The 11,823-nt window shown below is 49.4% G+C and overlaps 1 protein-coding gene across 1 annotated transcript in view; it reads left to right on the top strand.

Annotated features, from left to right (window-relative positions):
• The first annotated feature begins 3,810 nt into the window (after positions 1-3,810).
• The window catches only part of ACVR2B (activin A receptor type 2B), an 89,139-nt gene continuing 81,126 nt past the window's right edge, over positions 3,811-11,823 (top strand). Inside the window, exon 1 of the mRNA XM_036738749.1 lies at positions 3,811-3,862. Within this exon, the coding sequence (XP_036594644.1) occupies positions 3,811-3,862 (52 nt within the window). The remainder of the gene's footprint in view (positions 3,863-11,823) is intronic.

Below are 11,823 nucleotides of genomic sequence, written 5' to 3'. Positions count from 1 at the left end.
CAGAGGAATTGCCTAGTTAGGGGGTAGCATCTTTCCCTAACTTTAACCAACAGTAGTGTACTATCTCTGAAGGGTGCCAAGATTGGTTCAACAATCACAGTTTTTATCAACTGACAGAACACCCTCTTTGGCTTGAGCAGCTGCAACTCAACAGTTTGTCGAAGACTCTCAGAAGGGAGAGGGGCAAAATGCCTGCGTATTTGGCATCTCACTTGGGGGAAAGGGAAGGAAATCAGCATTTATATAGTGCCTATGAGTCAAGTGCTTTTTAAAAATATTATCTCATTTGATCCTTACAACAATCCTTTGAGGTAGGTGCTGCTATCTCCATTTAACAGATAAGGAAATTAAGGCAAGTGGAGGTTAAAAGACTTCCTCAGGGTCATACAGTACTGAATGCCTGAAGCAGCGTTTGAACTAAGGTCTTCTTGACTCCAAGTCCACTCCCCCATCCACTGAGCCACCAAGTGGGAGGATGTCATGTGAATTCGAACTGTTTCATCACTCCTATTCATCCAGTATCTTCCTCCTCAAATTCCCCACAAAATGCTTTCCAGCAGTACCAATTCCAATATATCACCGATTGATGGTGTTTTCATAGATGGGAAAACTGAGTCACCACAAGAATACGTCTTCCTAAGGGTCTCACTTTGTATCAGAGCAGAACTGGGGAAAGGAGCCAGTTCTTTTAATTCCCAGACTTGGGCTCTTCGCACAATTGAGAAGCAGCACTTTTAGAGTAGGTAACTTTGAAGTCAGAGACCTGGATTCAAATATTGCCTCATAATGTGAATATGGGTAAATCATGAAGCTTTTTCCTCCTGATCTGTAAAATGGACACACATAATTGTGAAGAAAGCACTTTGTAAACCTTAAAGCACTGTAGAAATCTAAGTTATCATTAGAGTCCAATATCTTGGTATTAGTGTATATATTTTGTTCTTGCTCTTAACTCTCTTCCCAGGTATAGATTTTCTTTTTTCTTTACTTTTCATTATGGATGTTTACTACTGTTACATCACATTCATTTCCAAATGCATGCCTCCCTGCTCTCCACACAGCAAGCCACCTCTTGTAACAGATTTTTAAAGAGGAAAAGAAAAAAAAAAACTCCAGCTTCGCAAAGCCAACAACACATCAACAGTGTGTGACAGTAAAGGCAATATTCAACATCCATAGTCACTTAATTCCTCACTGAAACAGAGGGAGACACATTTTCTCAACTCTTCTGAAGGGGCACACTTGGTTAATAGAATTATACAATGTTCAATTTCCTATGTTTGTGTGCTTTCTGTGCAAATTGTTGTCATTGTATATACTGTTTTGTTGGTCTTGCTTGCGTCACTATGCATCACTTATATGAACAAGTTTTCTGTGTTTCTCTGAATTCTTTATACACTACTCTGAATCCGTTTAGCCATTCCCTAAACATGGGCATCTATCTACTTTGAAAGTAGTAGAATGTCGTAGCAAACAGAGCCCTGGCTATAGTCACAATAAACCAGTGTTCAAATCCCATCTCTGGTATTTACTAGTTGTTTGACCCTGGACAAATCAATTAATCTCTGTGAACATCAATTCCCTCTTCAGTAATAATAGCACTTATTTCATATTGTTATCGTGAAGATCAAATGAGAAAATATTTGCAAATTTTAAAAGTTCTACATAAATGTTAACTGTTATTTTTTTTATTCTCAGCTACAGTGAAGAATGCTGCCCTGAATATTTAGGTGTGTTTGGAGTCTTTCTGCCTTTAACAGTCTTAGAGGGTACATGTTCAGCTGTGAGAGCTCTAGGTCAAAGGTATGAATATCTAAATTTTTAAAAGCATAATTTCAATTTGCTTTCCAGAATGGATGCCCCAGTTCACAGCTTCACTTGGTAGTGTATTAAATGTTAGGTTCAGCTTTTCGTGGTGTGTTTCTGAGTTTGTATTTTCGGTGTATGAGTGTCCAGTTCTGTGTGAGAGTCCATGTGCTTTTGAGTATCTCTTCTGCCTTTCTGTTCTGTTTAGACCTAAACTTGGAAGGCATCTTCTACCCACCGACTATGCCCATGATCCAACAGGTTCTTCTCAGGCGGAGAGGTCCAGGTGGCTAAGATGGACAGGGGTTGCATTCAAGCCCCGGGGTTCCGTGTCACGGACATAACACCAAACCCACAGTACGATCCACAAGTCAGCGAGACCTCAAAGAGTGCTTCTCATTGGCCTGGGGCACGTTTGGCAGGTTACAGCCCTGACCACAGCAACAATCCACCCCTTCATTTTCCCTTGGGCTTGGGGCCAGCCCGCAGTAACCACCCGTAGTGTGGTCTCCAAGAGGCCTGGAGGGGCGACGGATGGGACCTCTGCGATCGCTGGGCACGTTCTGCGGATGCCTCAGCTGCAGTAGGCACAGGCCCTGGGGACAGAAAATCGCGGCCCAAGGGACAGAAATCTAGCCAGGGCCAGAGGAGGCGGGGCAAGGGCTGGAGGTGCTGGGTGGGGCGGGGGGGGGGGTAGTGCGCGAGAGAACAGGGAGGGGGGAAATGGGGGACACAGAGAAAAGGGATTTTTTTTAATAGGTGAAGGAGAAACAGGCCGGGAGGGATAGAGCGGGAAGGGTCTTGCAGAAGGCTTGGGAAAAGGGGGAATTCCAGGGGGAGGGGGAGGGAGGGAGGGAGGGGCGAGGGCTATTCCCGGCAGGGGAAGAGGTGGTAGAAAGGGAGGGGCGGGGGTGCACACAGCACACACATACACACTCTCACTCACACACACACACACACACACACACACACCCACCCCGTTTTTGTTTCTCACCCATCCTGGGGTGGGAGCTGTCCACGAGGCCGGCTAGATCCCGCCCCGCCCCGCCCCCTCCTCGCACACGGGGTCCGGCCCCCCGCCCGCCTCTTTGTATCAAACATCCGGGTTTCCCCGCGGGCTCCACTTTGCCTTCGCGGCTCAGGAGCCATTTTGGACTCGGTTCAGCTCCCCCCTCCCCCCCCCCCCGTTCCCGCCCCTCCCCCTCCCCGCGCTTCCCCCAGTCCTTTCATGGCCACTCCGGAGCTGGAGCTTGCACCGGCCTCTCCTCGTCTTCTCGCTGTCCGCAGCCGCCGCCGCCGCCTCCTCCACGTCCCTGCTTCCCGACCCCACCACCCGCTCCCCCGGCGCCCCCAGCTCCGCCGCGCTATGCCTGCGCCCGGCGCGCCGCAGCCCCCTCCGCCGCAGCCCGCGCCTCCCCGCTCCGCCGCCGCCCCCCAGCCCAGCTGCCGCCCCCCGGCCGTCCCCACCGCCTCGCCCCGGAGCCCGGGCCGCAGCCGCAGCCTCATCCAGCTCCTGCAAGTCGTGCGCGCTCCGCAGCTGCCCTGAGCCCCCGGCCTGAGCCCCGCAAACTTTGGGGTTTGGGTGTGCGCCCCGCGGCCCCGGCCCCTCTGCCCGCGGCGGTCCCGGACTCCCTCTGGACAAAGTCTCCCGGCGCGCGTGGGGAGGAGGAGGAGGAGCAGCAGCAGGAGGACCCGGAGCCCGAGCCGAGCCCGAGCCGGAGCAGCAGCAGCAGCGCGCCCTCAGAGGGGCCGGCCCTGCGCTTGCTTCACCCCCTCCCCTGGCCCAGCCGGCCGGCCCGCCGAAGTAAGGGGACCCGGCCGCGAGCGCCGCTGGGAGTGGAGCCGCTGGGTCCCAGTTGACCGGAGCCCCTTCTTTGCCTGCACCCCGCAGGCTTCTTCCCGCCGCTTCCTCCTGGACTCCCTTTCTGGGGCTCCTGTCTCCTCCCCCCCCCCCCCCCGCTCCGGCCCCCCGCGTGGCGCGCGGTGTTTTTGTGTTCGTGGAAGATGACGGCGCCTTGGGTCACTTTCGCCCTGCTTTGGGGATCGCTTTGCGCAGGTGAGTGGTTTGCGGGGCTTCTTGTGGAAGGGGAGCTGGAGGAGGCTGTAGCTCCGAGCTCCGCTAGACTCCATCATCTCCCCCATCCCAGGACCCCCGGGGTCCGGCGACCTGGGATCTGTTTCTTAAGTTTTCAGTTCCCGGGGGGTTGGGGGGCGGGGCGGGGTGTGTGTTCGCGTGTCCGCGAGCCCCGCGGCGTGCGAAACTCGGTGCAATGTTTACCAACAAAGGAACTTCCCCGAAGCCTCTTCCAAGCACCTGTACCCTCTGTCCACTCCCCCACCCCCCCACTGCCTCAGGCTTGGGGCGAAACCGTCGGGTCTCGGAGGGGATCCACGCTGCCCTGGCTTTTTCGCGTTTTCTCAGCTGCAGCCAGGTACGGCTGGTAGAGGCTCGCGGGGGCTGGCTTTGCCGCTCGAGCTCGTAGCCTTTCGGGCCCCTGTTGGGGAGGGGGCGGCCGCGTGACCTGAGCTCCGGCAAGATTCGCGCTTCTTGGAGAAAATGCATTGTTGCTGGACAGGGTTCCAAACTGCCCCCACAGAGGTCCTGGTGACTGAGGGGCGCCTCCCCCAGCCCCTCCTTAAAGAAATGAGCATAGATCCGAAAGTCTCGTTCGGATGGTGAGAGTCTCTGGGAGGAGGGGAAGGTTTGAGGTGATTTGTGGCGGGATGAGCTAATTTGGAGTTGTACGAACCAAACCTAGCCACGTCCTTTCCCCCGGCACGTTAGGGAGTCTGAGGTTTTTGTTTTTTAGTCTCTCCAACTATTTGCTAATTTATTGGACTCTGTTGCTGCTTTTGGAACGGGTAAAGGGGCGGAGCGGTGTTAGGCAAGTTAGCTTTAAACACCGGCGGAGGGAATGTCGAGATCGGGGACCCGTGGGGCTATTTTAAATTGTACCTCCCTACCCTGGTTGGAAAAAGTGTTTGTCTTGGACTAAACGGGAGGTCTCTGCTTGAGCTGCAGCTTCAGCTCTGGGCACCGCGGGATTCGGAGAGTGGGGGCGGGCGCCTTAGGTTGGAGGGGGGCGATTTTCAGCTGCGGGCCCCCGGAGCATTCTGGCTAAGCTTTCGGGGTTCTCCCCGGAGCGTTCTGCGCGCCGTACCCTTCTTAATTCCCTTTGGCCCTCTCTGGGAGCTCAGCCGGGCGGCAAGGTACTGCCCCGCCCCCTCGTAATCCCTCGGCCCCTTGGGGCCGGGGGTCGCTTTAGTAGTTAGGAAGGGGGTTGGAGAAGAGAAGAGAAGAGGAGGAGGAGGCCGGGCCCCATATCTCGGGGCTCGGAGCGCAGCTGTGCGCGGCCGCTGCGCGGGGCCGGCTCGTGTTTAAGACTCGGGGGGAGGGGAGGAGAGGGGCGGGGCAGGAGAGGGGGAGGGGAGAAAAGGGGAAAAATAACAAGTCTCCCCTTTCGGGGATTGGCGAACAATGCTGTGTGTGAGATCAGGCTCACCAGCGCACACCCGCACACACACACGCGCGCGCGAGCACACACATATACACACGGACACACCACACCACACATCAACACCACTCACTCGGATGCTTGACTGTCTCTCTCGCCTCTCTTTCCTAGTCCTGTGCTGGCCAGCACTTTGCATTGAACTGCCTTGTATGTTTGTACACGGTCCCCCCCCCCCCCATGTGATTTCCCACGGTTTAAGGCCCAGGGTCGGGCGTGCATTGGATCGGGCCCAGTGGGTGCAGCCGAATTTGGATTGTTTATGCGGGAGAGGAGGCCGAATTGAAGGGTTGCGTTCACCAAGTAGGGATCTTATATTCCTGAGTGGATTTCTCTTGAGGCCTCCTCCTTCCCCCCCCCCCGCCCCACCGAGTGAATTGTCCGGCTACTCTTCAGACTGAAGGCAACATTTAGGGTCCAATAGCACATCGGGAGCCATTTGGTTCTGGGCTGCTGGCACCGTGACGTTTAGGACGTGGAGAGGTGTAAAAGCTGACTTCCCTATCAGTTGAATTTGAAGGAAACCGCTTATTCTACCCCTCCGCTAGTGGCCCGGAGGCGGAGCAGGGACACACCCCCGGCTGCGGGTTTGGTTTGGGGAAAGCCAGGGCTAGGGTCTTTGTTCCGAGCCCCCATTAAACATGCAGTGTAGCCTCCTGGGCCCTGGCTGCGGCGGTTCCGTTGGGAGTATGGGGAAGTCGAATTTGTGGGGCAGGGACCCTGAGGCAGTCCCATGCAGAGAGGTTTGTGGGTTCCAGGAGCTGTTTGGATAGAAATTGTGCTGAAACTAACGGTGCAATTAACCGAACTGGTCACTGGTTATGTATGTATGGGGGGAGGGGGAGAGGGGGCAGGGGGAGGGACCGGAGGACTGGTAGGCAACGTACTTTACCCAAAAGGACCCCGAGTTGTTTCTATTCGAAATGACATGGCAATTTGAGAAATATTTTTTAAGTGCATCGGTGCACCCTGTGGGATGACTAGTAACTATGTAGAATAAACTAGATGCATTCTAGTACTCCTTCCTGCCCCAAGCAACGCCCTGTCATCCTGCTTAATTCGGGGTGTTCCAAAAGTCTTAGTGCCATTTTAAGCTTTAATTACTTAAAACGGCACCAAGACTTTTGGAGCTTCCTGTATATACCTATATACTTAGCTGTGTGCTAGATGTCTTCTCCTCCCATTCCCCGCCCCCCAGACTATAGTCCTCTGGAATATGGATTCAGATGGTAGAGGGGCACAGAAGGGGCACATTAGGAAGCCAAAGCTACTTATGGGGTACGCCCAGGAACTCCTCTTGGCCTAGCCTCAGGTGTTAAGACTTTTCAGTGTTTGTATAATTCATTTTCAGATAATTTTTTGGGGGGGGAACCCCTTCACGCTCCTCCCTTTCGATTTAATTCACCAAACATTTAAGTGTCCATCAGGAATTTTCTTCTTACTTTTATAAGCAATGGGAGGCAGGGGATGTGGAGCCTCTGCACAACTTTAGCCTTAGGAGTTATGGGATCACATTCGTTTATTAGGAAGATTATTTTGGCCATGGTGTGACTGAATTGCAGAGGCAAGAAATCGGAGGGAGTTTAAAGGCTGTCACTATAGTTGGGGGCAAGACGGGTTGAGGACTTGAATTACAAACATATCTATCAGGGGATCATTAGTGTAGAGCTGGAAGGAACCTTGGAAATCGTTGAGGCCAAACCCCTTCCTTCATCCTACGGACATGGAAAAGGTTCGGACCTGCAGCGCTTTTTTTTCAGTTTCTATTTTTTTTCAAATTTATGGAATAAAACAAGCATTTCTATAACATAGGACAATAAAGATGATTGCAGTGCCTTTTTGATGGGGTGTCCAAGTCTTTCCATTTCCTTAGTTTCTCTAGCTCAAGAGTTCTAAACCTAGTTTCTGGGAACTTGTTTTTAAAAATATTTTGATAATGTTTTCCAATGTAATTGTTTTTCTTTATAATCCTACGTAGTTTATGTATTGAAAAACATTATTCTGAGATGGGGACTATTGGAATGCTTCTCTTTACCCCCATAGACCTCACTAGGTTACCAAAAGGGTCCATGACACAAAAAGAAATTAACAACACTCTGCTGTAGACTAGCTATATGTTAATTGGGGACAGAAAGAAGGAGATAGACATGGGGCAGTCAGTGGAGTTGGAATCTACAGGGTCTCAGGATCATAAATCTAAAGGTGAAAGGGAACTGAGAGGCCATCTAGTTCAGCCTTTCACTTCAGAGTTAAGGAAACTGAGGCCTGTGTAGGTTAAGTGACTTGCCCAAGATCACAGTGGTTCCAGAACCTGAGCTCTTTCCACTGTAACACGTTGACGGGAGTGAAGAATATACAATAATCCATGATGACTCCAAGGTCTTAAACATTGAGAACTGGGGAGGAATGGTGGTGCCATCAATAGAAGTTGGGAAGAAAGGTGGGTTTATGGAGAAGATGGTCACTTTGGAGCATTCTGAGTTTGAGGTCCTATAGGACTCTGGGGAAATGAGACTTGTTCAGGGGAGAGAGTCCCTTGCAAAAGTGATAATGGAAGTCATGGAAATGAGTGAGATCAAGGAAGAGTAAATACATAACATCTGCACTTTTATAGGAGGAAGAAGCAGCAGTTGCAGTGGAAGAGAGAGGTCAGGGGTCAAACATGATTTTTACAGGTTACAGCTCTCTGGTAATTCCTGGCAGGCATGATTACAGCCACAAAATTAAATGTAGCTTCAAAATACATATTTCCTGGAAGCTGGCAAAAAACCCCCACAAAAAAACCCAAAACCCCGAATTAAATGCTTGAAGGGCTCCTGAGGATGCTACATTCTCTACCTCCTACTTGATGGGGAGGGGGAGGGAATTGAGTTAATTTGCTTAATCAGTAAGCCCCAGGCTAGAGCTTTTCAAATGGTTTGGCATTTTGGATTAAACTAAATTTAGGAAAATCACCCATTGTATGTCTCCCTAGGAGATTCAGAGTGTTGAAGCTGAACTGACTGCATCCTCTTTTCTGGTTAAAGTTCCATATACCAGTACATTATCATCACACCTGGTGTGGGGTGGTAGAATAACAGTGGATGTGGATTCATAGGATGCTAGATCTAGGTTTAGAAGAGACTTTACTCCCTCATTTAAATATGTAAAAAACGACCAGAAAGTGACTTTCCCAGGATCACTCTGTTAGACTATTGTTGTTTGTTCTTCATTTTCTAAGAGGACCAAGTGTGTATCTTAAGGCAGGACTCCTGGTCCAGCACTCTTATCAACTATGGGGAAGATACGTTTCTACAAAGGATGGATTCCTGGTTCTGTGATTTACTACCTTGGGTAAATTACTTTATCTCTCCAGGCTACAATTTCCTCATATTCAAAGACTATGGTAGATGTCCTCCTTACCAGGAAGGCTATAGCTCTGTTCACCTATTTGTGAATGTATCGAAAATCTCTACCATGCTTTTCCCTTTTTCTTTTATGTCACCAAACATTTATTAAGCTGGAAACTGGAGATATAGAGACAAAAGAAAACCAGAACAACAGTCCTGGACCGCAATAAACTAACCGTCTGTGGGATTTAGCCTGTAAACTCAGCACACAACTAAGATAAGTAACTGCAAGATAATTTGAAGAGGAAGACAGAACTAGAGCTGGCACTCCTAAGAGTTATTTACACCCAAAGGGAAGTTAAAGATGTTGAGGCATAGTTGAAGAGGAGATGTATTCTTGGATTGGGGGACAGACAACTGGTCCCTGAAGGCAGGAAAGTGAATACAGAGTTTGAGGAATAGTAAGTCTTTGAAGGGTAATGTGAAATAAATCTTGAAAGGTTTCAGTTGTTGTTCAGTTGTGTCCAACTCTTCATGACCTCATTTGGGGTTTTCTTGGCAAAAATACTGGAGTGGTTTGCCATTTTCTTCTCCAGCTCATTTTCCAGATGAGGAAACTGAGGCAAACAGGGTGAAGTGACTTGCCCAGGGTCACACAGCTTGTACGTGTCTGAGGCTAGATTTGAATTCAGGAAGAGGAGTCTTCCTCACTCCAGGCCTGGTGCTGTATCTGATTCAGGGGTCAAACATGATTTTACAACTCCCTAGTAATTCCTGGCAGGCATGATTACAGCCACAAAATTAAATGTAGCTTCAAAATACATATTTCCTGGAAGCTGGCAAAAACCCCCACAAAAAACCCAAAACCTTGAAAGGTTGGCTGGAACCAAGGTGAATGATTTTAAATGTTAAATAGAGGGATTTGTATTTCATCCTAAAAGCAATAGGGAGCAACTGTAGCTTCTTGAGCAGGGAAGTAACATATCTGTGCTTTGTGAAGATTGTTTTTGGCAGCTGTGTGAAGAATGGATTGGAGAGCTGATAGATGGGAAGCAGGGAGACCAATCGGGAGGCTGTGGCTGTGGTCTAGGCCAGTAGTGATAAGAACCTCAACTAGAGAGGCAGCCGTGTCAGTTGAGACATGAGAGGTGTTGTGGATAAGACTTGGTGACTCTTTGGACATGGGGAGAATTAGGGATAGCTCTGAGGATGCAAATTTGTGTGACTAGAAGAATGAAAGGTAGGCTTCAATAGCATTAGGACATGTGGAGGATGTCCCCTGGGAGGGGGAGATGATGAGTTTCATTTTGAACAAGTTGAGTTTGAGATGTTTGTGTGAGGGCCAGATAGGTTCACTTGGGAATTATCTGCCTAGAGATGTTAGGTAAATCCATGGGAGTTGATGAGATCACCGAGAAAAAAAAAGAGCCTAGGAAATGTAGATAGTGATGATCCTACAAGGGAGACTAAGCAAAATTATTGGACCTTAGCTTCAGAACTGGAAGGATGCTTGGAAAATATGAAGGGTAGCACCAATGTTTTACACAGGGGGGAAACTGAGGCAGTGTGGTTAAGTGACTTGCCTATAGTCACATGGCTAGTCCATATGTGGGCAAGATTTGAACCCAAGCCTTTCTAGTTTAAAATCCAGCACTCTGTAATTGGATTTGGTAATTACCAAATTGTTGGTAACTGCTGCTGTAGGAAGCCAGAATGTAAGGATTTGAGAAATTCATGAAAGGCAAGGCAATTGGGGGTGGAAGGAAGAAGTGTAGATGGCTCCTTCTAGGAGTTTGAAAAGGGAGAAAGGGGCAGTGGGTGGTAGGGGCACTCTTAGGTGTTTTAAATAAGGGTTTACTCCAACCCAGTAGTGGTTGTAGGCCACGGGAAGGGAAACGGCACATAAAGAGAAATTGACATTTAGAGTCTGGCTCAAGGGCACAACCATAGGATTGACCTTGGCAAGAAGAGGGGCCACCTTTTTTTCAGAGACTGGGTGATGGGAGAGGCAACAGCCTGGGGGTGTGTGGCAGAGATCTAGAGAGGTTTTGATATATGAAATAATGGAGAAAAAAGTGCTTAAGCTGGGGCTGCTATTTTTCCAGTAAAGGAGGAAATGAAGCATTGCTTGGGGTGATGGGGTAGCATTTAGGAGGCTTGAAGAGAGGGTTTGGGACCCAAGTTCTGGGGAGTCCCGTAGAGAGTCAGTTAAGGAAGATTTTAAAAGGCTTGCGAAAGGGCAGCGAGGACTCAGTTGAGTTTAGATAACAGGAATTTTTAGTGTTAACAATTCTGCTGCCCCTAAGTAACCAGGGGAATGTACAGGGTGGGGATATCCCAGTTGTGGGGCGGGGGGAAGGGTTTGACAGGGTATAAACAGGATAGGATAAGAGGGATAGGGATTCAAAGACAGGGTTTGATTGAAATGGTTAACCTTGGGGATAAGGAAGGTGAGGTCAGAGTTAGGATTGACAGTAGGTCATAGTAAGAATGATCCAGGAGTGGAGGAATGGTAGTAAGATGTGAATAAAGAAGAATTTTGGAGATCTGAATGATGATGATAGAACACTTAGACATGATGGTAAGATCAAAGGTTGGACCATTTCTGGAGGAGAGGGGGGCTGAGTTGGAGTAGAGGTGCTTATCATAGAGTTGGAGGTTGAACTGGGAAGCCAGAGTCTATAGATTGAAATCCCCAGTTGTCAAGGTGGAGGTTTTGGTGCGGAGGAAAAGTTCCCTGAGAAAGGAGGAAAATGACCTGGAGATTGGGAGATTATTGTCAGTGAGTAAACATTTATTGAGCGCCTACAATGTGCCAGGAACTATGCTGACCACTAATTGCAACAAAGATCTGGCTAGGGTGATGAGGAAGATAGCAGTTCCTTTAAGGTTCACGTGGAGTGGTGGCAACAGAAGCAGGCTGTAGGGGCGCAAAGTGGAACAGTGGGTGAGTGTGATGAGAGGTGTATCCAGCAGGGAAAAGCATTGGTAGGAATGTAATCTTTTGGGAGGGCAAAAGACCACTTTCCCTGAGAGGAAGAAGATGGAAGGAGTGAGATTTAAAGGTGTATGACAGAGGGGTCTTAGGATCATAGATTTAGAGCCAGAATTTAGTGCTGAACCTCCACCCTTGGGGTTCCACAACTAAAAAGCATGTAAGACCGACATTTCAACAC

The sequence above is a fragment of the Trichosurus vulpecula genome, chromosome 9, assembly GCF_011100635.1.
Source record: "Trichosurus vulpecula isolate mTriVul1 chromosome 9, mTriVul1.pri, whole genome shotgun sequence".
NCBI classification, from domain to species: domain Eukaryota; kingdom Metazoa; phylum Chordata; class Mammalia; order Diprotodontia; family Phalangeridae; genus Trichosurus; species Trichosurus vulpecula.
This window is presented reverse-complemented; position numbering and strand designations above follow the sequence as displayed.